The sequence below is a fragment of the Cuculus canorus genome, chromosome 3, assembly GCF_017976375.1.
Source record: "Cuculus canorus isolate bCucCan1 chromosome 3, bCucCan1.pri, whole genome shotgun sequence".
Taxonomy (NCBI): domain Eukaryota; kingdom Metazoa; phylum Chordata; class Aves; order Cuculiformes; family Cuculidae; genus Cuculus; species Cuculus canorus.
Genome location: NC_071403.1, coordinates 85,196,362 through 85,223,938, shown reverse-complemented (window position 1 = coordinate 85,223,938; position 27,577 = coordinate 85,196,362). Strand labels below are relative to the sequence as shown.

General features: G+C 39.6%; 1 protein-coding gene and 1 long non-coding RNA gene across 5 annotated transcripts; both read left to right on the top strand.

Moving 5' to 3' along the window:
* Positions 1-1,761: 1,761 nt before the first annotated feature.
* On the top strand, positions 1,762-5,370 carry LOC128851606 (uncharacterized). Its single transcript, XR_008448953.1, has 3 exons — positions 1,762-1,869; positions 3,386-3,491; positions 5,231-5,370. It is a non-coding gene; the product is annotated as an uncharacterized LOC128851606 (long non-coding RNA).
* Positions 5,371-17,742: 12,372 nt separating this feature from the next.
* On the top strand, positions 17,743-27,080 carry ETAA1 (ETAA1 activator of ATR kinase). 4 transcript variants are annotated; one of them, XR_008449350.1, is made up of 7 exons: positions 17,743-17,986; positions 19,046-19,183; positions 19,457-19,533; positions 20,737-20,855; positions 21,187-22,996; positions 23,169-23,324; positions 25,235-25,370. XR_008449350.1 is itself a non-coding variant. In XM_054063779.1 (7 exons), the coding sequence occupies exons 1-7, from the start codon at positions 17,821-17,823 to the stop codon at positions 25,348-25,350; spliced, it is 2,538 nt and encodes an 845-aa protein (XP_053919754.1). In that variant the 5' UTR covers positions 17,743-17,820; the 3' UTR covers positions 25,351-27,080. The 4 variants fall into 4 exon arrangements, 3 of the variants coding, with proteins under 3 accessions (XP_053919754.1, XP_053919755.1, XP_053919753.1); XM_054063779.1 differs by having other exon boundaries at positions 23,213-23,324; positions 25,235-27,080; XM_054063780.1 differs by lacking the exon at positions 23,169-23,324 and having other exon boundaries at positions 25,235-27,080.
* Positions 27,081-27,577: the final 497 nt, after the last annotated feature.

Sequence of the window (27,577 nt, the reverse complement as noted above, 5' to 3'; positions counted from 1 at the left end):
ACTGCAGTATTTAGCTGCAGGCTGTAAGTGAAAATTGTCAGCTTTCACAAGGTGGAAGGAAGGAGTCCCAACAGCTAAAATAATATATACAATTTAAAATGGACAGGGGTGCTGGTTTAAAGACGTTATTCTCCTTAATAGGTTTTTCTTCTGCCTATTAATACACTTCAACATTTCCCCATCACCCCTTTTCATTATATATTCTCTGTTTTATTAATCTAAGAGAAACCTTTTTTAAGTAATTTTAATTTCATTGGAGACTACATTGTGCTGTTAATGTTCCTGGAAATGTTCTTACAAATAATCTGTCCAGAGTTCACCCAACATAACAAAGCAGTTCTATAAAAAATGATTTGTAGCACAAAATCCTTTAGAGTGCAATAAGATCAAGTTAACCACTAGTGCTGCTATGAAAAAAGCTTGGGAAGTTTTATCTGATTGGCAAAATAGGTTCATATCTGAGTCCAGGGAAAGAGTGCCCTTTGATAAAATTTCACAGCACTAAAGGCTGATTATCTGAATGATTTTTGAAAACTCTTTGAAAACAACATGCTGGGAGTGGGGGTGGAATGAGGGAATGAGGGAATATATTCTTTTCTGCTGTAACTTGGGAAATAGATGATTTTCTAAGAATTATGAAATAGTAACTCAAATATTGTTTAACCCACTGATACTATGAATTGACAGAAATTGTGTTAGTGAAACCAGTAAGTACTCAGTGAAAATAACCACCGTTTCGAAGGTAAATCTGCTCCCTGGGAGTCCCAGGTTAAGGATTTTTGTTGTGAACTGCAGGGGATTTTGCCTTTCAGGCACCCAGAGCAAGTACAGCTATACACAGCATCAGAGCTTAGGATGTGCTGAAAAATCAAATGTTCTGATGCCCTGACCAGAGCTCCAAAAGATACACAGTTAAGATCAGTGCTTATTTCCTAACTTCTTGGCTATAATCTTAAATTCCCTGGGCCCTCCACGCTCTCAGTTGACTGCATTGTGGTAACAAGGGAATGTCAGACCTGTGTGTAAGACTAAATAAACAAGAAATACTTCTACTACAATAGTGCTGAGCAAAGCAAATATGTGGCTTGAGGAGTAATTCTCGGAGGGAAGTCTATCTCAGGAAATGAAAACAAAACTATATTTTAGATTCCTATAGAACTTTTCTTATGATGTTGACCATGCCTGTAAGGAGACCTTTCACAAAACAAAAAGCAGGTGTAGAGTTAAGGGACCTGACTAAGAGCAGGGAAGTTGGGAACAAAAATCATTAAAATTGTCACATTCCCATATCCTAAACAGGGCTAGAAACAACATGCTGGTCCTGGCAATCAGTCAGGAGTGCTCTGGTCTAGTGGTCTGACCACAAGCTGGGCAACCATACTTGTGACATCCTTGCTCTGCAGCCCTCAGATTTCAGCACATCAATTCATGGCCTGCCCCAGGGATAGGGCTGAACTTCCTTCTTTTCTAATGAAATCAGGACCTCAGGACGGCTGCTATTTGGACCATGGGCTGGAGTTGCCTCATTTTGGGCACCCATATTTTCAAATGTCACAATTTAACCCCTCTGTGCCTCAGTTTCCACATCTGTAAAACTCGGTAGCTATGCTTACCTTCCATGGGTGTCAGGAAGATTATTTCAAGTCTCTAAAGAACTTTGAAAAGCAGAAGCAAAACGAACGAAATTTGCATATTATTTGTCATTTTTTATCCCATAAAATGAAAGTCGGTTGCAGCCCAGACTGTGAACTATAACAAAATGTTCACCTAAGCCTTCCGTACAGCTCTGATGCTAAAATGGTAGTGAATTCAGCATGGCTTTGCACGAAGAGGACAGCTTCCTCACCTGCTGACTGGACAACACCCAGGGTAAGTGTTAAGTTAACATCTTAAATAACCACGACCCTCACTAAGTGATTATTTTACATATTTCTATTATATTCTTTAACTGAAATATCAATAGAGTTTGCTGTGTATTTCTGATGATTAAAAAAATCCCTTTTTAACAGAAGAATCCCTGAGAAGGAACTTACTGTCCTGGGAAGAATAAAAGTTTCCAATACAAACCTGGTTTTAGAGGTTTCCTTGGTGCAAAATGCTCCTCATTAGATTTCAGGCAGACACAATCTTGCATTGACAGGTTTCAGATCTCTTAGAATTGATTAGACAAGCTTGTTAGAAAAGTTGACACCAGTTTGTTTCTAAACTAGTTTTTGAAGAATAATGGCACTCTTTACCTATCATATACCTTTTTAACAAAGCAGGTACTTGCCTTTCACGCTGTGTACCTTCGCAAACTCTTAATGTATGTCCAAGCTTGTCTGAATTTCTTTCTCCTGCTATAAGTGTGCAATTTTTCTCTGGTTTTTGCAGTCTTACTTTCATGAACACTATAGTTCAGTGAAACCCCCTGATAATGACAGCACTAGAGTGATAATGCACTTTCCCAGTTTCCCGTTAATAGTAGCACTTGATCCAGTAATGGGTGCCAGCTCAGTGGCAGAAGGATGCTTTAATATTTTCTAAAGGTAAAAGGACCAGTTCAATTTACAGCCTTGGCTAACTCAGCAATTTTGCTCTGTCTTGGCACAGAAATGAATGTTTTAGTTAAAACAGAGAAAAAAACCCCTCCTGCTTAGTTTGCTCCATTTCATGCCAAAGAAACAAAGTCCAATTGTTTTTTTCCCCCTGAGGAGATGTGTGAAAACTGCATATTGCAATGAAGGAGTTAAAATAACTGAGGGTAAGGAGGGAAAAGAGAAGGGGATGAACAGCAGCATTAAAAAGGAAAGCAGTCTGTTTTTTGATTTTAATAAGAGACACATAATCACAGACCATCCACAATACATGTATCCTTGCCGAAGAGCTGCTGATATTCTACATTAACCTTTGGTAGTGAGAAATGTATTACTCCTACTGTTTTCCACAATAAATTATGTTATATCTGGCATCCAAATCACTAGGAAGTGTTCAGCCAGCTGGAAGCACCAGATTGGCCCAACATCCCTAACATTCAGATTATAAATAAAGGGTACCTCATACTGTTAGTATAACAAAAACAAGCAGTGTGGAGGAAGGGCAACTTCCCTGCTGCCCACAGAAGCAAAGGGTATCAGCTGGGAAATGGCAGAACAGGAATTCAAGAGGGCATGGTTTCTGCAGTGAAACGCAGTCCCCAGCACGCCAAACCTCAGGCAAATACAGGGCTACAGGCAGAGAAATGAGACTTCTCCGGTTACATCTTTATGGAGTATTTGCATGTAGAAAAAATGCCAAGGGAAAGCATATCTGACTCTGCTCTTCCCAGATGGTATAACCACACAAATGCACTCACACATACACACATCTTCCCACTCTTTAGGCAGCATTGCCTGTTCTCTTCCAGCCGTGAAAATAATTAACTCACCCACTAACTCAGTTTCGGAGGATGTGGTCAAATGTGCCCTGGTGCAGGCTTCTCCCACGCTCTCTAATCAAAGGGCATTTTGACTGTAAGTACCTAATGGCATTGTGATAAACGTTGAGAAAAACTCTTCCTGTTATGATCTGGAAGGTGAGATATTGAGCAGGAGGATGATAAAAGATGGTTCCAAGATTTAAAACTCAATGATTGAAAATGGCTATAAATGGGCTTTTCAAAAAGTGTGCAGTGAGTCCAACTGTTCTTAAGGAAACCACTTGATTTACTTGACTGGGAATACAACTGTACCAGTGTTAAGAATTGCTAAGCCAACTCTACTGCTGGAAAAATTAACCTCATCTGTTAATTTTAAGGGCTAGACTATGGTAGTCCCTGGTGAGGATGTAATGGGAAGTCTGATACAAGGACCTGTTCTCCTCACCACTCCTTCTCAGTAGGGGCTAGTCACAGCTGCATTCCCTGGGCCCTCCTGAGGGCAAGAATTAGCCCCCAGCTGGTATATTCCATCTTCATTACTCCAGCTATTATATAAACATGGCTATACACTTGCTTACTTAAGCTGAAAAATGGAAAAAAGGAACTAAAATCAAGGTTAATAGAGCTGGGCAGAGTATTCCCCCTTTACCTTTCCCTCACCATAGCTGTTTCCCCGTTCTGCCTTGTGTTGACGCTTTTCCCCAAAACAGCCCTTCCCTTCCCTTCCCTTCCCTTCCCTTCCCTTCCCTTCCCTTCCCTTCCCTTCCCTTCCCTTCCCTTCCCTTCCCTTCCCTTCCCTTCCCTTCCCTTCCCTTCCCTTCCCTTCCCTTCCCTTCCCTTCCCTTCCCTTCCCTTCCCTTCCCTTCCCTTCCCTTCCCTTCCCTTCCCTTCCCTTCCCTTCCCTTCCCTTCCCTTCCCTTCCCTTCCCTTCCCTTCCCTTCCCTTCCCTTCCCTTCCCTTCTTGTTGTAGGACCTGATGATCCCCACTCAAAAGGCAGTTCTTTCAGATCCAGTTGTTGGCCCCAAAAGGATTGGTTTGGATTTTTTTAAGAAATGGTTCTCCATCCCAAAGAAATGGCACATATTTACTGTTTTTCTCTAAGGCTTATTATACCAGTGTGAGAGTTTTGAAAGAAAAGAAAGACCCAGAAAGAAAAGTTTGAAGAAAAAGAGGCAGAACTGCAGCATTGCTTCCATGCTTTCTTTTCACTGTCAGGGACAACATATTGCACAGCTTGTTTAGGGATTCTGGATAGTGTAGTCCCAGCAGACATTTCCTGTACAAAGATGTATTCTCATTAGAGTTACCAAAAGGGAGTATTAAAAACATTACTTATCTGCACATAATCACTGTATCACGCCATGTATCCTTTATTTTAATTCCTACTTGCCTGCTAATTACCCACTACACTGAAGATCGCACAACTGCTCTCCTTTCAGCAGCTTTGTTTGCAAAGTGTCTGGCAATAACCTCCCAGCAGTGTATTATCATGCCCTTTTCATCACACTATTTAATCAATAGGGTAATGACCTCATATAAGCTAGTTCCAGGACCTAGCCATGTCATGCTAAATAAACGAAACAAACAAAACTGAGCTAGATGCCTTCTGTTTTACAGACCTGGACATGAACCATTTCTGCATTAAAACCCATTATAATGTATAGAAATTGCAAATTCTTCACATCTCTTGCCAGAAAAAAAAAGATTCTACAGCACTGTGGGGAAATGGCTGGTTTCTTTAAATAGACATAATTGCAAAACATGTGTGTTCTTGGTCAACTGTTCATAGAAAGATTTATCCTGATAACACTGGAAACAACTCTCTCCTCCAGTACATCACGTCATCACTTAGAGGACTGAATGGTGACCATCACATCTAATGGGATGAAATCACATGCAGCACACTTCCAAACCAGTAATTGGAACGAGCCTTCTTTTCAAAACGATTTCTGTTCCAGTGAGCAGAAGGAAAGCAGCTTCTCTCCATTTCCTGAGCTGTAAACTTACAAAGTGTGATTCACTTTGATTTTGCATCCCATGGCTGGATTATACTTTGTCTAATAAAGTGCATGTGAGATGTCTTTAGTAATGTGTGAACTCTGGAGCATATGTACCATCACTCTAGTGCAACAATTCTCTTGTCCAGAGAAATGAGAGTGATAAATTGGGTCTGTCTGCTCTTCGTAACAGCCACTTTTCATAATGCTAGTAGGAATATAATTTCAGAAAGACCTATTTTTCATCAAATTTTATTGTAACTGGACAACAGAAAGAGAGGAACACAACTGACTAGCGGGCTTATAAAGTCACTCCATATGCTTTGTATTTTGGGGGAAAAAAGGGCAAAATATCTCCAAAAGTACAGAAGTTTCACCCCACGTAACTTCTGACAGAATGGCTAGGACAGAAAACAAGCTGTCTTTTTGACACCAGCACAGTTGGGGAAGGGCAGTTCAGGGACAACTGAAAAGAAGATGAGCATACACTAGAAGGAGCATAAACCACACAATTTTTTCTTACCATGGCAGTTATCCCCACGCAGTGTTTTCACGTGAACTGAGACATCCTCACCTCTCCCTTCCAAAACAGTGTGAAAGAAAAGTAATAAGGTTTAATCCTGTTTTATCCCAGATATTACTGAAGGCAACCTTTTTCTACCGATATACCTTGAGACAATTTTTTGCTGGAAATATTTCGCTACACCAATGTCACTTACATTCTTTTGGCACTTTCCTTTTAGGTGTGTTATGAAAATGACAATGTGCCAGTCACTCAAGCTGTCGGCCCCAACTAAAATCTGTTCTGAGGCAGAGTAATTTACACTTGGATGAACACCTCCCAAGAAGTAATCACATAAATACCTTCATGTTGAGATGCAACTCATCACTGGTTAGGTAACTCCTATAACGAGTGTCAGCGTGATCTGTCCCAAAGATCTCAAATGGCTTCAGAGCGAATGTTCTGTTAAGCTGATGTAGACAATGTTGGAGTGGCAACTATGTAAGTGTGCCTGTGAAGCACTTGCTGTGTTACAAGGTATTAGTTCCGGACTATAAAACTGTGTTTTGGAAAACATTCTCTCAAAACATCCCATATGACACTAGTCTAGCAAAGTAAGAACTTAAAAAAACTGAACTTAATGAACCAAAGCCCTCCAATCAGCCCATCTGGTGGTCTGGCGACTGCAAAACTAATACTCTTACTTCTGATGCAGAGGCTGAAAAAGCAGCGAACAGCAAAACTTGAAGGTAGTGATAAGACAGAAAAGAGAAGAAAGAAAATTTCACACATCTCCAACTGAGGCAAAGTAACCTCCAACATTGGGTAGTCACACTAGACATTAACTGATTCCCTGATATTCATTAGAACACTCAGAATTAGTGTAAAGTCAGCATAAAATATCTCTGTCAGGTAACACCATCTTGCCTTCCCAGCAAAATTTGTCCTTGGATTGCCCAGGAAGAAGGACACATCATTGAATTATCTCTCTAATCCATATGCAACTTCCAAAAGGATCCACTTCTACAATGGCAACACATCTCTCCAACAGGTAAGTGGGGCAGCTGGCACGAAATATGGGACTTTCTGTCCTTCAAGGTGCTACTCAAAGTCTAGCAGAAGGATCAAGCTTGACAGGACGGCAATGACTTGCCTTTACAACTCACCACTTTGGTACCAGGAATTAGCGTATTGATACTTTAAACACCACCAGTAGTTTTCAAGTTAAATATTGACTTGAAAGAACTCTCTTGCAAGAATATCTCATCTGTCAGGTAGATTTTCAAGCTTCTAGGGAGTCTTCCTGTTCAGAAAAAAAAAATTGTGTACCTTTTCCTCCTATCACTTTTCTTCTGCAAGCATCCTTGTAAGCTGGAGGCAGAAATCCTTACTCCAGAGCATTCTCCTCATGTAATAATATTACAGCCAAAATAAGAAGAATTGGTTTTCATTTCTTACTACATAAGCAGTAAAAGGTCAGAGCTTTCCCTTCAGCCCTAGAAGCTTCTTTGCAGTCAGAGGACAACAGGACACTATAGACATCTGTGTTTTATGGAGAAAAAGGAATGAGAAAGAAGAATAAAACCCCAAAATGTGATAACTTTTCCTCAGATATTAGAAAGATCTTTTAAAACATGCAAGTTTGGAAAAGAGAAATGCACAGTCTAAAATATTTCTGAAAATTTAAGTCCTAAAAAGAAAAGCAAACAAAAAAACTCCACACTACCTCACCCGCCACTGTGCAGATTGCAGGACTTAGCCGTGGGATAAAGACCTCTGAAGATCTTCAGAAATGGCACTAAGTAATCCTGAGACCTATCCCCGCTTGATCAAAAAGTTCAGGAGCACCTCAGAGAAAAGTCTATCAGATATAGATGGGACGGAAACAGAAAGAAAAATATAAGGCATCAGAGCCTCAGATATTTCACCATTTGGATATGTGACAATATTAGAGTGGAAGAGCAGGAATTTGATAAAAAGATCTGATAGAAAAGCAAAAGAGTCATGTAAGTGATAACTAAGTTGATAAAGAAGTAAAAGGCATAATCTAATTAAAGCTGATCCACATGGGTTTCTGGAAAGCAAATCATGTCAAGCTAACTTGATATCATTTTCTGATGTGATTACAAATGGGACTGCTAAAGACAACCATCTTGATGGATGCCTGTAAGAGAACTGGCTTTGTACCACATCCTAGTTTGACCAAAATGCTAAAAAGCATAAGAGATGGGATTCATCCACAATAATTAGAGCTGTCTAAAAGTCTGGCATCCTGTCTTAACTGCTTTGTGTTTCCATTACATTCAACAAAAAGAAAAAGTTACTATTTAACCGCGATTTATGATTTTTTAGGTAGGTTCCCTACATCTTTCTGTGAAGGTCTCCACCTCTCTCCTTTGTCTATTAAGAGTTTAATAAACTATTAGCTGTTAGAAGCTAATTTTTGGATGGCTAGAATTAGATGTGATGAATCAGAATGGCGTCTTAAACTACTTGAAAACTACATAGATACACCTAAGACAACATTACATGACTGCTGAGCAAGGCACTGTTTCTGGAATTCGTTATTGACTCCTAGACTACTTTTCATTTTAAAAAAATAACTTTCACAATATGACTAGAAAATGGAAAAAAAATTAAGAAGACAGCTGGGTTAGGTGAGTGTCACCAGACATTTTGTACTTCAGTATAGTCAGCAGGAAGACCATGGATCTATGAACAAGACAGACTTAATGAGGGAGGACTCTTCTCTGGGAAAAAGAGATCCTAAAGAGGATACAAGGGTTTGGGAACAGAGGAATGATGAATAATCGGATTACTATGAATTTCTACAGTATTGCAGTAACAAAAAGCTAGTATGCTCACCAGATGTTCAAACATAAACAAATAGGAGTAGAGAGGTTATGTTATCTTATTTAGCATCACTGAAACGACTACTAGTTTCACCGGGTTCCTGGCGTTGTTTTAAGAAAATCTATGAAAAATTCAATGGATTATGAGAAAGCCAGGGGAGCAATTACAGTATTACGAAATGTGTCTTACTGCAAGAGACTCAAGGCACTCAATCAATTAACTTATCAAAGAAAAAGTTGAAGAATGATTTGATCACAGTCTACAAGTGCTTACCATAGGGACCAAAATTTTATAATAGAGGGCTCTTCAATCTAGCAGGCAAAGGCAGAGCAAGATCCAAGGGCCGGAAGTTACAGCAAGACTAATTCAGTCTAAAAATAAGGTGCAAATTTTAAACATTCACGGAACAAATTGAAATAACTCTCCAAGAACCATGATTTATTTTCCACCACTGGAAAATAAGTTTTAATCATGATGGCCTTCTTAGAACTTTATATTTCTGTTTCTAAGCTTATTAATACATTCATTCCAATAATCTCAGAACATCATTGTGGAGAAAAAGAATAAATGTGGTAAGTTCTGAAACGTTCACTGCAGCATTCATTCACAGCCAAGAGATTTCCTTTCCATTGGATCACCAAGTCACAGACCCTCTACTGTGAAGCTTGCCTAACTAAGACACCTTCTTATTACTCCACACTATGCAAACCTTTTTGATTAATGAGCACTACATCAAACTAGATTGCACTAAAATTAGGAAGCAAGAAGAAATCTTAATTTGCAATTATTCCTCGTAGAAATACTTCAATACAATACTTTAGAGTCATTTTAGGCGTACCATTGTTTTCCAAATATAAAAGTAAAACAGAAATCACAATATGGTAAAGATGTCTCAGTAGGCAATTAAAAATTAATCTGCTAATTAGATCAAATGAACAAGAAAATAAGGCTCAGGAAGACATCAATTCTAATTAACATAATATTAACTTACAAAGGACTTGTTCAGACAAAAAAAAAAAGATATCTTTATTTCAAATATGAGACCAATCAATAAAGGGAAACAAACAGTTATTTCTTACCTTGTTATCCCCATGACCAAAGCCAAAAGGAAATGACAGTAGTAGTGAGTCAACTCCCTGTGCAACTGTTCATTTCTTATTATTTCTAATCTTGTTAACTATTTGAATCCACCATTTTAACTAGCTTGTATTGAATTCATGGGGATTCTACCTATATTGTGACTACTCTACACTTGCTGTGCTTTTTAAGAATCCTCTAGGCACTTAAAAATAAAACTAAGGAGATCCAAAGTCTCACCTAGGTTCCTCCTCAGCTAGGCAATTCCTAACTAAAGCACAGGGCTTTACTGTGGAGACAGAGGACGTTAAAATAAGAAAAAAGTGGAGGGATTCTTAAGTCTATATCAGGGATGATAACATATACTCTCAAGGAAGGAAATAACATTATAGGACACCTTATTGAATAAACCTGACTGGTTAAGCGGAAAGGCTCAGGCAATCAGACAAGGAATTGGGCATGGTTGAACCTAATTAGATAGATTGCATAGATTAGAAATATCTGTAATTACAGGACAGTTCCTAAAATATTTTTTCAAATGTCAGATTACTCTAGCGATGACCAACCACACCACCCTTCAGGTTGAAGTCACAGGACATAAGCCACAGACTTTTGAGTGCTCCAAGCAATTTGGCAGCTCAGAGATGACCATGACCCCAAGACTCCAGTGCAGAAACTATGTGGACAGTTCCCAGAATAGCCCACAGTACCACATTTTGCAGCCCCTCACAGATCTCCTATGTGTTATCTAGATTCATATTTTACAGTGACCCCTTTGCCAGGCCAACACAGCTTCCCTGTCCATCTTGTGACACAGGCCCAGTTTGGGAGCAATCCTTGAATTTCCTGAGAGCTTCGTGGGACTCAGTGCACCTAGCCAGGCTGGACGTGACTGCATTATTTACTTTTCTGGCAGGAGAAAAATGAAATCTAGAAAGAGTATGTAATGGTTTAGAAGCAGGCTTTGCATACCGATTCCACAATGAATGTATTTCACTTTGATCACCCCTTCTAGCTCATAAGAGAATTGAGGCAGTATTTTGTTTTGCAGAAATTAGTACCTCCAAGACCTGCAGTGGATTTATTATTTCTGCTAGGGCTTGCACTTCCTTTCTGATCCACTGCTGTAAAATCCAGAGGGACAGAACAGCACAGAAAATTACTGCAAAGATGTAGTGTGACATAGGAAGAGTCAGACGCATTATGTGTGAACAATACGACAAAAGAAAAAGCCGTCTGAAAATAAATGAAAAAAATTAATAATCAAAAGGGTGTCTAATTCTTATCTGGGCACTTGTTTGCTCACTCTGAATTAGAACCATCAGACTGTGGCATATAAAGCTGGAGGGGACCCTGGGACCAGAATACTGTCTGCCTGAGGAAGCTTCCAGAACCAACCATTCTGGGGCAGAAACAGTGCCACCAGAAAACAAAGAAGGCATGGAAACATAATTTTTCTCTTCCTTCATTCCTAGGGCTCCACAGGCTGGGGCCAAACCTCTATATCCATTCCAAGTGGATATGAAGCAAACAATAACAGCAATTGGTTCACACAGGGCAACAGTCTTATAACATGGGCATCAGGTACTGGTCAGAGACTTCATATCATCGTGCAGAGATGACAAAGCCACTGTTAAGAGAGAATAATTTCCAATCACCCCACCATTAAAAGCAGCAGCAGTATATGCTGAATAACAAGAGTAACACACACATGGAACAGGGAGACTTCATTGTTATGCATTTCCATGTGAACTGTGGCTTATAGTTAATGGGATGCAGGCTCAAAGGATAATGTATAGAATGTACAGAAAGTGTTTTTTTCAACTACAAGCTATGAACATTTGACAGAAAAATAGTCTATCCAGAAATCGCTGAGTATGTTGGAGAAAAATGGAGAATGAGTGCACTTGGAGAATTTCATACTAGTTTGATCACTGACTCTTCAGTAAGCTATTTAGAACCACAGGCTAAATATCCTCCTGGAACAGATGTATCAAGCAAAAGCTGAGCCTACTTTAATAAATAAGCAGTGGCTATTTTCCTCTCCAGAATGCTTGATCAAAAAGCTGTCTTCTCTGGCCATCCTCTGTTTTGTGTTTGGTAGCTGACAACATTCTTCACTGATTTACACTGTAACATGTGAGAGTTTTAGCAAGTCAAGGTCTCAAATACAGGTCAGTTTTTGTCACTGATGAAAGAAATCACCTACATGATATATAGTAGATTAATACTTGTCAGGCTTTCCAAACAAGCCAGAAACCTATTCTTTCCTCTTCTTTAAAGAACCCTCTAACTTGTTTTCCTATAAGCGATGAAAAAAAAAAACCCCGAAACTAAGGAAGCAGAACATAAAACCTATTTCTCTTTCCTTGATAGCCTGGAGCAGTACAGCAGGATCCACAGACTGAAAAAAAAAAAAAAAAAAAAGAAAAAAAAAAAAGAAAAAGAAAATCTTGCTACTGTAACTTCTACAAACAGTTGTTAACTCTGCCCTTGTTTATATCTTCTCTTCATGTATGAACAACAAGGTAGCAGAGGGTGCTTCTCACCTGGGAGGATCACCCAGATGCGCGTCCTCCTTGGTACAGCAAACGACAGGGTGGACATGAGTGAAAAATAGTGAAAAACTCTCACAGCTCCCTGGCAACAAGGCCAGATGCAGAAAATAAGTGAGTGGATGGGGGATGACTGCCTCAAGACTCCCCCTAGTCATTCTTCAGTGCAAGCCTACCCAGAGTAAGACAGCATTATTGTACCTGTTCCAGAAGAAGGTGTTGAGCTGTCTCCTGGCAGCAGCGCGCTGAAGCTAACAGGCCCAGCTATGACTTGAGACATAAGTTCTACAAACAGCAGTTTCCACAGTCTTGTACAACCACAATTCTTCTCCTCAATGCAGTTCACACTGAGCACTGGAGAACAGCTGTGGAATTAAGCTTCCATTATAATAGGTACTTAATAGCAGGCCTTCCTGGTGGCTATCTCCAGCTTTCTGCAAGGGGCCTGAACCTCCAGGGTTCCCTACAGACCTCTAAGACTTGTAGCCTGTTCATTGCCTGACCTAATTCTTCTAAATGGCTCACCCATTTTGGCTGACAATTTCCTCTAAATGCCCAGACACCAAGCAATGGAAAATTTCCTTTAAATGCCAGTTAATGAGCAATGGAAAATGTCATCATGACAAAGTTATGCAGATAATTTAGGGCTCTGCTGGATCAGGCCTTTGTGAGCTACATTATAGTCTCACATTTGATGAAATTTTTCTCAGTGTGATAAATAAGATGAACCTCTATGATGAGAAAAAAAAGATATATATGTAAAATATTTTTAAAGCTTCTATGGTTCTCAGTTGGCATGGTAGAAAGAAAGAGAGAAAGAGAATGCAAAAACATAAACTAGGCTATGCTTGTGTAAATTACTCTGACATTTAATAACTCTCTACTAAAAATTCTCAAGCAAGGCTACTTCAGATATTTTTAAGGTCATGTATCATTTACTGTCTAGGTCAATTTATGCATCAGCAAAAATTGCTGCAAATCCTTCTGGACAGCACTTTAAAAATAAAGGTATATGTAACTGTTTGGGCCATATTTTCCTCACCGGTTTCTGCTCTGTGAACATTTCACCTTGGAAAATTAAAGTAACATTCTGTAATAAGTGAAGTCAGTATGATATTTCAAGGCAAGCCAAGGACAAGCTTTATAACTGTGCTATCAAAATGCTGTTAATAAAAGCAAAAACTATACACACGATGCATGTGTTCCTCTATAGATGGAAAAAATTATTGTCCATTAAGTTAACATTTCAGATACCTTCTCAGTTTTTCCTAAGATCCCAAAGAAGGCAAAAAACACATATCTCTTGCAGTTAACTTGTATAAACTATCTGCTGTCGTGTAGTGTTCTATTTTAGTAAATACTCCAAGGCTTCTTAAGAGAATATATGGACAAGTAGGATTTCTAGGGGGAAAAAAATGGTGGAAAACTGTGGCTAGAATGTTCTGCCTTCACAGTTAAGTTTTATACCAATGCCTAAGTTTATTTTTGTTTGGGTCCACAGGGTTGTAATATTTATAAATGTATCTTACATTAAGCATCTAAATCCACTCCTCCGTTGTATAGTTCCCCTTACTGCTTTATCCAACGGCTCTGTGATTATCCCCAGGGCAACCATACTGCAGTAAGTACTATTATCTCCTTTTGATAGACACGAAGCCAGACATACCAGGGCATGCCTAAGCGGCACGAGGCAGTGCTGCAGAGAAACATCCAACCCAGCTCTCAATGGGCAAGGCTGTCTAGAAGACACCAGGCACATAAGGTTACCTCACTCAGTGCCCCTTTACAAAACCCCAAGCATGGCTGAGCCCCTCTCTGCAGAAACACATGACAAGGCTGAAGGCAGTCTGCACCATGCAAGGAAGCATGGCCAGAGACTCATGTTCTCGGAGACGTGGAAATTTCCTTAGGATTCCTGTCAAACAGCAGACTGTGTGACAGTGCTATAACCTTAGATATATTTTGCTTTTGTAGTTTGCTTTTCTATTTTGCTGTTTTACACAACCAAAGAAAAAAGTTCTCAGAGGGTTTGAAAGCCTATAGCTTTCCTTGATACCTGCTTTGCCTGAAGTATAACTGCAGAAGCAGAGAGACTGTGACCTGTTTATCACATTTCCTTAGGTATATAGTACAAGCGTCTACTCAGATACAGACACCCTTTATCTAAGTATTCCTTCCCTAGGAGAAAAAACTGTGTTTAAAATACCACACAATTGTACTGAGTCGTAGAGTTTGTACCCACATCATTTTTAAAAACAGATTATCCAAGGAACGTGCAGCTTGGAGAATTTGTCTTTTCACCTGGTATCAGGTGATCAAAATGCACACACACATGTTTTCATTGGAGAAAAATTATGAGCATGTGTGTGTTTTGCTTACTTCTTTTTCAGTGTTCAAAAAGAAATCAGTTTTTGAAGTGAAGATGTAGTTTGGGAACAGAAAAGCCCAAGATAGCCCACTTTGAAAATATCACAGAACATTTAAAATCATTCTGGAAAAAGGTAGTATTTGTCAAATTAATTTCATTATTTATAATAACTTCCATCCTCTCACAAATCTTGATATTTTCATTGAAATCACTACTATTGATTTTCCCCTTTTTCCAGCCCTAACAAGAAAGATGAGCTGTAACATAAAGTCACTTCTCTTTGTTAGTTACATTGATGCAATATGTTAGATATTTTGAAAAACCTCACTAATGATACATACATTTTTCCAAGAAAATGCTCACTTTAAATCTCTGTGCTCCACAGCTTTTAAAAACAAGCCTTTTTTCACTCTTATTTTCAATGCTGTCATTACACTGATGGAAAATTCTTGGGAAACTTCTCAGATATTCCACATTTATTTAATCTCATTTTAGATCATTGTTTCATAAAATAGAGTAAAAAGTTCTCGGGCAGTTTATAGTACTATTAAAAACTAAACTAACTTTATTATTCATTCAGTCTTCTTCATTATTTATCCCTCTTGATTTGAAAGTAGGACTCACAACTGCAGCACTAGGAGTTTGCTGCATGTCCCTGGAACACAGCCTCACCACAATTAGCCATTGATCCAGCTGCTCATACCATGACAAGGGAACGTAAACTCCCTCCTCCTTGAGGCTATGGCTCCACAGAGATACCCCTTCAACATCACAGACTTCTACCACTACATTCTTAACTTAATAAACAGCATTGGCTCAGAGCTGAGTTCTTGAGCTGAGTTCTTTTGTTCACTAGGAAGGGGGGTTGTGGGGTGGGAGTGTTCCATCACGAACCTGTTAAGCCTTTTTGTATGCGCAGAATACTTTTTTGCCAACTTTTGGTAGTGCAATTTTGCATAGTTAAACTGATGTAACAAGATCTCTCATGCAGAACTAGATACACATTTAACATGCTTTTTTTAAAAAAAAAATTGGTTTTACTGTACGAGTAAAACCTCGCTAATGTGTGAAAGACCTGTGGCAAATATTCACATTTTATGAATGAGGTTAGTGAACAATGAGCTCGGAGAAAGGAAGAAATCAAAGAGGGCACTGCAAAATTCATAGCACTCAGAGAATCTGACAGATGTCACTTAATTTTAATTATTGATGACAGCATTTCAGACTGTGCTTGTTAACATGCAGAAGTATGAAAGCAGACCACTTTACAGTACCCAGATGCTAAGAGGGCACTAGGAAATGATAGGAGACATCAAGATTCTAGTAGCACTTTCTAGTGTGTTGATCTTAATGTTTTGTTATCCATCAAGTTGTATCTACCAATACTGTAAAAAAAGACACAGTTTCTTCTCAGTATCCATTTTAACTGGAAACAAACAGCAAGTAATTCACTTTGCACCTATGACATAAAGAGTTCAGGTCAGCTGTTTCTGTACCTGAGTGATGTATCATAGCTTTTAACGAACATATTGCGAAACAGATATCAAAAATGCCATGCATGTCTTCATGACTCTTTCTACTAAAGCAAATATCTACCCATGTCAGTACAACTTCAAGACAGTAGCTGTGTTCAGCTACCTGTAATGGATTTTAGAGCCTCTTTCTTGATCCATTTTTTAAATCTTGTCTCTGATTTATATTTGATAGTTATGGTGAACAAATTGATTATTCAAATGTCACAGCTCTCCGTGATTATCTGAGATACTTTAACAATGCATATAACACAGTTTCTCTGTTTAATACATAGTACTTGATCTTTTTTCTTATTAAAAAGTCTTCTATTGGCTTTAATTACACTCATGAGAACAGAGAAGTGAAAAAAAACATATCGTTTGCCTGAGGCCTCAGGTGGAAAGAGAAGGTTTCACAACTCACGCAATCACTCTTTGGTGACTTTAAAACTTCTCACACTCCCGACTGTAGACTAAAATTCACTGCTCACATCTTATAAATGAAGTGTGATCCCAAAGTACTCCAAAGTAATTAATGAAAACTAGGCAGGCAGCAATATACAGCTAGTTCACTCTTTGACCTATAGAAGTATTTTACTCCTTAACTTTGTGTGCTTGGTAGACATGTTTATACATTCGCATTTAGTGGCTCAGGGAGGAAATATCCACCTTATGATGTAATACATGCATGTGTTTGCATTTATATTGTTTTAAATAATGATGTAATGTCATGGTCCCTCAGGAATCTCATGGTAATTTCTTACCTACCAAACCTGGCTTCTGTAAGTCTCTCTTCACCTGCCCCAATTCCCTTGCTGGGCTGAAATGGTTTATACCTGTCTGGGTTTGCTTTCTTTTTAAGGATTCCCACTGCACACCCCTCTTCTGGGCCCTCGAGGACCTCAGCAGAAACATGGACCACCAAATGGCTGGTGGGATGGTGGCAGCCAGCACAGAGTTGGAGCCACTGGCAAGTCAAGGGTGCAAGGCCACCTCAGAGACAGAACTGCCTGAGACAAAGCTGCCTCAGAGATGAGGTTCGGTCAGAGACAAAGCCATCTCAAACACAAGGTGCCTCAGAGATGAAGCTGCCTTAGATGAGCAGGAGGCACCTCAGGGAGACGAGGTCACCTCAAGCCAAGCCCATGGCTGGGGTGCCAGAGAGCTGATCCAACCTCCTGCAGCTTTTCTTTCACTGAAGCACTGGACTAAAGGCTTTGAACGGGAGTTACGAGGGAGAATGGGCTGCCCCCAAGACAGGGCAGATGGGTGGGCAGATGAAGGAGGGAGGGAGGAAAGGAAGGAAGAAGGGAAGGAAGAAGAGAGGAAGGGAGGGCAAGAAGAAAGGTGGGGTGGGAGGAGGGAGGGCAGGAGGGAGCGAGGAGGAGGCAGGGCCGCCGCTCCCCTCCCGCGCAGCTCCGCACGGCACCGCCCCCGGCGCGCGGGGCCAATGGCAGCTGGAGGCGGCGCGCGGGGCCAATCGGGCGCCGGCGCCGCGCGTTCCGCGGCAAAGATGGCGGCGCTGTCGGGGCTCTGCCGCCGCGGGTGTGGCGCACGCCATGCCCGGTAGCCGGCGCAGGGAGCTCTGCCCCAGGCCCGCCGCCCTCAGGAGGCGCAGCGGCGGCGGCGAGGAGCAGGCGGGCCGGCGGCGGCAGGAGGAGTCCCCCGCGGGGCAGGAGGAGGGGGGCCCGCCCGCAGGGGAGGAGGCGGTGCGCGGCGCTGCAGGTACGGCGTAGGCGGCCCTGGAGCGGTCCTGCTCCTCGGGGGCACCAGTGCTTGGAGGGGCTGCTTACAAGGGCATGGAGTGATAGGACGAGGAGGAATGGCTTAAATTTGGAGAGGGAAAGATTTAGGCTAAGCATAAGGAGAAGTTTCTTCACCATGAGGGTGGTGAGACACTGGCACAGGTTGCCCAGGGAAGCTGTGGTTGCCCCATCCCTGGAGGTGTTCAAGGCCAGGTTGGATGGGGCCTTGGGCAGCCTGATCTAGTGGGAGGGTCCCCTGCCCATGGCAGGGGAGTTGGAATTAGATGATGTTTAAGGCCTCTTCCAACCCAAACCATTCTGTGATTCCCCTAATGCTCACAGTGCTGATCCACTTCAGGGCAGGAGGAAGCCTGGCCGTGCCATGCACTGAAGCTGCAAAGCATCTTCTGAGATGCTTCTCACATACATGAGAAGCATCTTCTAAAGTTATTTCTGTAGGCGCTTACATCTGCGACATCATTTCTAGAGGGCAGAGATGCCCAACTGAGCTTCAGGTGGTGTGTTCAGTTCACGTGCTGATCAGAGACAGCGGCAAGCTGGTTTTGAACAGCCACGTTCCAGCTTCTAACAATCCTAGCTTAACAGGCCCAGTGGAGAAAGTGTAGGCAGAGGTAGGTTGAGATTCGGAACAGTTTGGGGCCTGTCTAAGTTGTGACCCAAATCAAAGGTGCAGAGCAAGCAAGAATACAAAATATTCTCTCATATAGGCACATGTAACTTTCCTCTTATCATGAACTGAAGTCAATATTCTCTCAAGTAGGAAGATGGACAGTATCATATAATGCTCCGTTGTCTCCATGGTGATGTAACCATCAAAGATAGAGTCGTATTCTGCGTTAAGTGGGTAGTTGTGAAGAATATTACTGTTGAAAGTAAGGGAATGTTGGTGAGCATGAACTTGATTTTTATTCTTAAAGTTATGAAAGCATGTTCTTTGTACTTTCCTGTTGTATGTTAAAGGTTACTTTGGCCTTTTATTTGTTATTTTTTAATAAGGGTCATCTTTCTCTTTACACAGAGTCATGTTTACATAAAACACCAAAAAGATCGTTGAGTAGGAAATCCCGAATACCTACTTTCAGCTCTCCTGTTAATGACACTGATGTACAGCAAGAAATCTTTTGGGATCCTCATTCACCAATTCCACAAAGCTTAGGTAATATTAATGAAATCCATACTTCAGGGTGCCTATTTGAGGCCTGCGGTGGGAGTGTAATAAAAATTATCACATTTATTGAAAATAGGACCTTTTCTGTTATCATAGTCAAGTCGTTTTGTTTTATTTTTATTAAAAGCACATAATTTTCCAATGTATTGCTGAATCAAGCTCTGATTTTAGCACATATATTTCATTTTTTAAGATATTTTGCACTTCATAGATTAATCTCCTTTGTGGTTTTTAAGAAGGTATTTTGGTTTGTTTTCATAGGCAATGGAAAAACCAAACGGTCTACCAGTAGATGCGCCGTAGAAATTTCAGAAATTGTTAATCGTATTGCTCCTCAGGTAATTGTTACTCTCTAAAACTCTGCATATGCAGTAATCAGAGGATAGTACTGCACCGTTAGTGAAGGCTCAGTTGTAGTTACAGTAGTCTCATGGTAAGAATTGGGTATGTAGAAAACTGCTAACATGTTCATAAAACTGGACTGAATTAAAATCCGAAGCTTGGCATTTGGCTGATTGTTCTTACGAGTCACAAATGCTGTAAAAAAGGACATATTAAGAAAGTGGACTTGAAGCAGCTCCATTTTAGAAAGTATTACTTTCATAATACAAGTTACCTGGTCTTATGAATACCCTTGTGTTTGCTTATCTTTTATCACTTCTTCACAGATTGAATTTATATGGCAATTGTTTTTAAGCATTTTGAATGGTCTTGAATGGCTGCTGAAGTACAAGGCTCAGATGAGAGAGACTGAAACTCCACATTAAATTAAATGTAGTAACGTTGCCTTATTATTCTAAATAATAGGCTTTTTTAGCCTAAGAGCTATGCTGTTGGTGTCTACCTCTTGCCATGAACCCAATGTGCACAGCCTAGAAAGTGAAAACAAAAGCATTGGCTTATTGTTTGCATTTTATTAAGTGCAGGAAGAGAATATGTCATTCCTAAACCAGTTCTGTAGTATTTAGCTTGCAAAATATGCCTGCTTGTTGGACAGGGGCATTTAAAAATGTATTCGCTATTTGACATACAGGGGCAACCTGTTGCCGTGCCTCACCGCCCTCATTGTGAAATATTTCTGGTGGAGAATTCAGGCAGAAGCAGTCAGATTTTTTTTTTTTCCCCTGGAAGAATGCAGAATATTATTTCTTCCAAATGTTCCGATCTGTTAATGCTGCTTTAAGCAGATACAGACAGTGCATCTCAATTAGCTCCTTAGTATACTGAACTAAACTAGATCACAGCTTGTAACATGCAGGTTATGTGTTACCTGAAGTAAACAGAGTATTAGATTTGAGCACCAAAGTAGAATTTAGTTATTTTAACTGAAGTTCCTGTTTTAAGTTGATATGAAGTAATATGGCTATCAGTAGACAGTGTTGCAGTAATCTCAACTGGTGTTGATTTAGCTCCTATTTGTGGCTTTTAACAGATTTGATCCAGTTTAACTGTCTTAGCAACTTAAAGTAATGCAAAGTGTGTATCTAGTCCAGTCTTTATCTGAAATCAAATTGCTAAGCTTTATAAATCTAATCATTCAGGATGAAAAAGCAACCTGTAATGAAGGCTCCCTCTTAGGGACATGGATTGGTGAGGATGCTATTCCCTGTACACCTGGAGTGATAAAAGTGCGAGCTAGGACAAAGTTAAGTTGTATAAGGTAAGTTATAGTTTTGTCTTGCCCATAACAGCTGGGCTTTCATGAAAATGGGTGTGTGGTGTTCCTCTATGTACATTGAGCCATGTAATTGCACATTAGCATACAGAATGCTTTTAATTTTGGACTTGCTATCTCTTCTTGATGGGGTATTTATTGGGAATTACCAAAAAGATTGTATGCTGACTATGCACTGAAAGTGGTGGGATTCGGTCATATTCTCAGTAGTTGTTAAACTAGAGAATGAACATCTCGATCAGTTGTATTACTGAGCTTGGCCAAACTTTCTCAATAGGTCTGACTTTCTTTTCTGTATTTTTTTTTTTCCATCTAGAGATCTTAAAATAAAAAATCCTGAAGAGGAACTCATGAAATTGGCTAAGGAATTTGATAAAAATCTAGTAGAGCTAGATGCCGTTCAGGAACAAGAGAAGCTTGGTCATGACTTCATCCAGACTGCCTCAGAGTCTTTAAGTAATTCTAAAGGTGAAGTAAACATGAAGAATGTGAAATCACTCCTTGATGAATTTTCTGAAACAGATATTGCTCTGTCCCTGAAACCAGTTGGACAGAGCACTGGCATCCCTGCTGCAGAGCCCTGTGAGTCTATCAGTCAAAAGTCTATAGACCTTGAGGCTGAAAGAGCCCTTCATGCTCTTTTTGACTGCTCTACCCAGAAGTGTCCTGGACGGCTGAGCCAAGGACTATCAGGTATTTCTTTAAATAATAGTTTCCATGAAAATAAAAATACCTTGGAAGAGGAACGCCTTCCTGAGCAAATTAAAGATGTGCAACATAATAATTCAGGGTCATGTCAGAAAGGTACTCCGTGTGCACTAGGAAGTGTGAATCAGACTTTTCCAAATCCTGATGCTCACATAGTGACCAAAAATAATCCTCCTTCTTTGAAGACACAACTGGTGGTCTCCAGTAAGCCTACTGGAATAGTTAATGATGATTTTGATGACTGGGATACAGATTTTCTTGCAGACGACTCTTTTGTGATGCAAATAACCCAAAATCCTGAATTGATAAGTACTGAAGAAGCACCACCTACAAATCCATCTGTGCATGGTTTCAGTGATGCTAGCCGAACAAAGGAAAGAAATGGCTGCAATTCAGTAACTTGTCTGGAGAGTGTACACAAATCTAACAGTTTGCAGTTTTCACCTTTGAAACATCCTAGTAAAAACATAAAAAATGTTGTGAAATCTCTTTCTTTACAAAAGCCATATAATAAGACAGAAAGCTCAAAGATGGAGACGGTAGCCTTTCATGTCAAAAGTGATGTTAAGCCAGATAAAATAAATTCTGTTTGGAAAAGTGCCCAAGACAGTGATTTGAACTATGTTCCTGTTTCAATGCAGTCTGAAGTGAAGAATGAAAATGAAACTACTCAGCCTAAAAGTAACCCTCTTCCTCTTTTTAATTCAAGATCTAATCCTCATAGACAACAAATTGAAAAACCTGAGAATTATGCACACAATATTTTCTGTCAATCATCCAGTGTTTCAACCAATACGAAACCTAATGATGTATCTAAAGTGGTTAACCAAGCTAATACAGGTCACTTAAATCAAGTTGAAATACCAAAGAAACGTCCTCTGTCATTTGATGACTGGAATGAACCAAAATTCTCTGATGAAGTATTAGATATGTTTTATGAATCGAATAGTCTTTGGGATGCAAACTGTGAGGATGATGAATTGTTGTATCAGGTATGTGATGATATAGAAAAGCAGACTCAGAGCCAGGATGTTAAAAAAGAAAATGAACGAGCTAAAACTGTACAAGGAACCAGTATTAATTCCAGATCAAATGCTGATAATGGCTTTCCAGCATCTAAACAAGGACTACCTGATTGCCTCTTGGCACAAAAAACAAATGCAAACCAGGGTGCTCTCTCAGTAAACGATTCTTGCAGAAATTCATCAAAAGTTACACATGGACTGGCTGCACCAGGTCACGTAGTGAACTGTAAAAACGTCTCAAGTGCTCTAACTGTGATCTCGGGTACTTCTATGGAGTGTAAATATGCATGGTCTAAAACCTGTCATCAAGCTGCTTCTGAAGATACTACAAAGACTGTTTCAGGAAAATGGTACAGGTCAAATTCTGTGCCAGCAGGAGAGACTGGTTCTGAAGTAAGTTCTGTTAATGCAGTAAACATTTTTAGTAGCAAAACATTAGACGGACCAGATCTTTTGTGTAATATGGGAAAGATGCCAAATAGCAGTTCTGATAACAAAATATCACTTATCCCTTCAAAGTTTAAGTTCCGAAAGACTAACAACTCTCAGGGTGCTCTTCACTTAGGGTCGGAAAATCCAGGGAGTCATTCTGGTATTGGGATTCTGCAGGGTTTGGAAGGAAGCAAGAATCAGGTGAATGTGACTTTGCACGGCAAGCTTGACAATAAGAAACCACCTTTCAAGAGGCACCTTTCAGAATCTTTTGCACTGCCTACATCAGGTATTTGTCCTTATTCTATCACTTTTAGGCTGTTCTTGTTTGTTTTACTGTAATCATGAGCGTCAAAGGAGAAGTTTATACTATATTGTAGCTTACAGAAGGCTTCAATCTTCGTCCATTCAGTTGAGGCATTATTAAATGTTCTAACGAGTATCTGGAGGTTATTTTGTCCAAAATAAAATTGTCCTGACACAGCTTTTGAACTCCTGTAGTTAAAGGACTTCCGTTCCGCATCTTCATTCCGCTTCTCTGAATACTTTTCACTCCCTCTTCGTAGACACTCAAATCACTAGAGTCAAGTATAGGATGAGGGGGTGCTCCTTATACCATCGTCTTAAATTGTTACTTGAAAATGCTACTATTTTGATACATGCTAAAAGTGGTGGTGTGAATCTGTGCTTTAATTTACAGTTCGCTTTGAAAAACGTTAAAAATTAGTTATCTCAACCATGATTCGTAGAACCGTGGTTAATGGTGGGGCAAGGAAAGAAGGCAGCAGGTGATAGGGAATGCCAGGGGGTTTTAATTGTATGCATGGAAACTGGAACCTTGAATCATTTGATGCTTCTGAAACCTCAGCCTGTATTGTTTGCTCTGTGGCTAAAATTGCCAGTGAAGTATTCTTGTGTTATCAGTCTAAACACTAACATTTCCTTTCATCCAGAGAAGAGGTCAGTCACTTTTCTATCATCAAGCAATGGTCTAATATTTAATGCACTGGTGTTACTTACTAGGGAAATGTAGAACCAGTCTAGTGCGAGTCAGTCTTGTTTTCACTTGATCTCAATCCTTGGTGAAGTTTTAATCAATATTAATTTTTATAAAACATGCCTTTAGAGTGTACCACATCAAATTCAATTTTCAGGAAGCACTGTTGCAAAAGCAACAAAAAAATTCCTGCAAACTATCAGCCAGCATTGTTTGAAGAATCAGTATTTTCTCTCTGTTGCATACTCAGGAAAGAAGCAGGTATATGGAAAGTAGAGATTTTGGATAGGAAGGGGGAAGGGAAGAGATAACTAGTCATTTTCTGGAAAGTTCTTGAGAATAAAGGAATAAAAAAGAATAGCATAGATTTTCTTTACGGATAAAGACTGTCGTCAAATTTTCGTTGAAAGAACAGTGCTGTAACAAAAAGATGGATGTTAACAGATACTTTCAAAAACTGATAGGTAGTTTTTCGTGGACACCTTTTTTTTTAAGAAGCAGCGACACTTTGTTTGAATTATCTGGTTTGAAAAACTGTTTATTAAAAATACATTATTTGGAAATTGGTGTATAAAAATGGTAACATTCTTGACATGTTCAGAATGATGGGAGCGTTCCTGTTGGTTTCAGTGAGGTCAGGATTTTATTGTATGGGAATTTATAGTTCTCTAATGCAACATATAAAATATTACACTTGGCTATCACAGTCTTGTCTCCTTTGCCAATTTTTATTGCTACTTTTGACCTTTTTTCAACCTTTCCGGTTTTATTTGTGTGACGTCTGTACTATATCTGACCCCTGTGCCTATACCATCTCTGTGCCCATATCTCTGCCTAACTCACTAAATTGTAGAGCCCTTTTCACTCTGATAGCCTTAATTTTCTTAACCCGTTGCCATCTCCTATGTTGACTCCTGATGTCACAAGGTTCACTTGAAGGGCAGCTAAGTAAAATTTCCTTGAAGCAAATGTGTGCATCCCAGTATTTTCGTTGGGAGGTAGTAATCAGTAGCACTACAAAGGTCGTGCATCTTATCCCTCTTCCTGCCTTGGGGACAGAACAGATAACCATTTTTAACTTGGGTGCCTGATATGTCAGAGTAGTGTGCTCTTGCCATAGATCATGAAACACTGAAAACAGATAAGTTAAAATACATATTGAACAAACTCAAAGGTTCCTAATATGTGATTTTTATTTACAGTGTCTGTGGTGGAACAAAAAAATCGAAAATGTTCTCAAGAAGAGATTGAACGGAAAAAACAAGAGGCTCTTGCACGAAGAAAATCCAGAATGCAGGCATTCTTTAAAGATACTTGAATTTGGCATTTATTTTGTCTGTGGAGTAAGTTTTGGGGAGATAAATGTTGTAATGCTTGAAGATACATTTTAAACTGTTCACAGCTACTGGTGGCAAGCTTTTTGTATTTCTCCATTTAAAATATCTTGACCTGAACATTAACTAATACTCTGGTTGTATTTAGTCTTAATTAAAAACTACCAGTTGTAAATCAGTAGTCCCAAACTACCTTCAGCACAATGAAGATAGTATTGAGTTCAAATACTATTATGTGTCGAAATTATATAGTCTGAAAATAATCAGACCATGAAAGCGTTTGTAAACACACGTAAGTGGGAGATACCAAAACCAGGCTGTATGTGTTTTGGTTGTATTTCTCTTATTGCAAGTATTTTAAATACTAAGAAATACTAACGTTTACTGTCAGGTAGAAGAAAGCTTTTAAGTTCTGGTTTAAAGAAAGTACAATCTATGAAATGTCCAACATCAGAAAACTAATGGAAATGAACAGGATTTGGAAAGCATACTCAATTTGTCCACATTACCTTAAGTAAGAATTGTACATAGTGAAGGAAGAATTTAATATAAAAGTTTCATAAGGTGAAAAAGCATCATGGAAAGCACATTTTATCTTTCTTTTGCTCAATTCCTTCCATGAAGAGTTGGAAATACCCTAGCTAAAAGAAATGGACTATGTTTTTTGGACTATATTTTCTAAGCATGCATTTCTGAGCTAATTAAAAGGGTAGCCTATATCATTTTACTAAACCATGAGCAATGTGAAAGACAGTAGGTGAAATCTCAACAACCATGAATCAGTTTAGCTTTATGGGTTGTACATATTTTTCAAACTAAAGGCTGTTAAAACATAAAAATGCAATGTCATGTCAGCTTAACAGGGGCTGATAGAATTTTTGAAGTGATAGATGGGTGCAGAGCTCAAACTGCAAAAACTGCCTGTGGGTAAGCTGCAAGATATTTTTCAACTGAGAAATGCTTATATGTAAACATGTGACACTATGAGAAGTGACTGTAATTTTTCTTTGTAAATAAATAACTTTGAAATGTACCAAAGGTTAGAGGAAGCTTTTGGTTTTTGTAGTATGTGCCATTTTTGTAACTCCTAAAAATGTAAGTATTGTATATTTGTAAATCATCATTAAAGTTTTTTACATTTGTCTAGTCTGTTCTGGAAAATACTATACTACAGAAGCTAGTAAAAGGGAGTGAAATGGGAGTTTCATATGGACTTTACCTGAACTTTTTCTTTTGATAATTTATCCAGTTATTCCATACCTCAATTTTCTACCTATAGTGATGGCAAAGTGCTTCCCTTGATCCATTGAAACTAGAAATCAACCATCTGCAGTGGAGTCCTGAAATACTTAACTATACTGGTTTTTCAAACTAATAAATTTGCTTTCTTATTTACCACTGTTCTTGGTGCTAGGCAGTTGATTCTGAAATAACATCCCCAAGTCCACCCAAAACCATGCTCATGCCCAGACAGTGCTACTTACAGTGTGCAGCTGCAGCCCTTTATCCTTCTGCCAGCTTCAGCCGTTGTGTGATATATGATGAGTTGGATCAGCTTACTGTTCCAACTGAAAATTAACCAAGAGTAAATATTTTTAGCTTTTCGAAGAACTTTATCACAATTACACCCTTACCAGATAACAGAGCAAGACTCTGTTATGTTGTCAAACCTCTGCTGGCAGTGTTCAAACAGTTTGTAAGATGTAGGATATGCATGTCCATATGACAAATAAAAGTAAACATATGACAAATAAAAGTGGCTGTTGTGAAAATTGTATTTATCCTGAGAATGTAGTTTGATCTCTGTATCTGAGGGATATGCTCATCTTTGTGGTGTTCTAGGAAAGTCTGACGGGTGCAGACATGAGGCATTTAGCCTTTGTCTAATTCTCAAACATCTGGATACTACAGCCAGCAATGCAACAGGGCTGTAGCTAGAGATGGCTCCATTTCTCCCAACCTGAGGGGTACAGGGTAGCTGTACAGGCATTTAGGGGCCTCACAACAGTCGGTGAGGTAAAGAGGGCAGTTCAGAAGTTTGGTGTCTGAACTGCATTTCACACGTGCTTAGCTCTACATCAACAAAAGCAGCCATCTGCCTAACAGGATGCGGTACTAGGCCTAGACAGCTGCTCTGCTGTGTGTGGGCAGCCAACAGCTTCGGAGAGCAGATGACGACTGCAAAAGCTGCAGCCCTACTCCTTGCTCTCA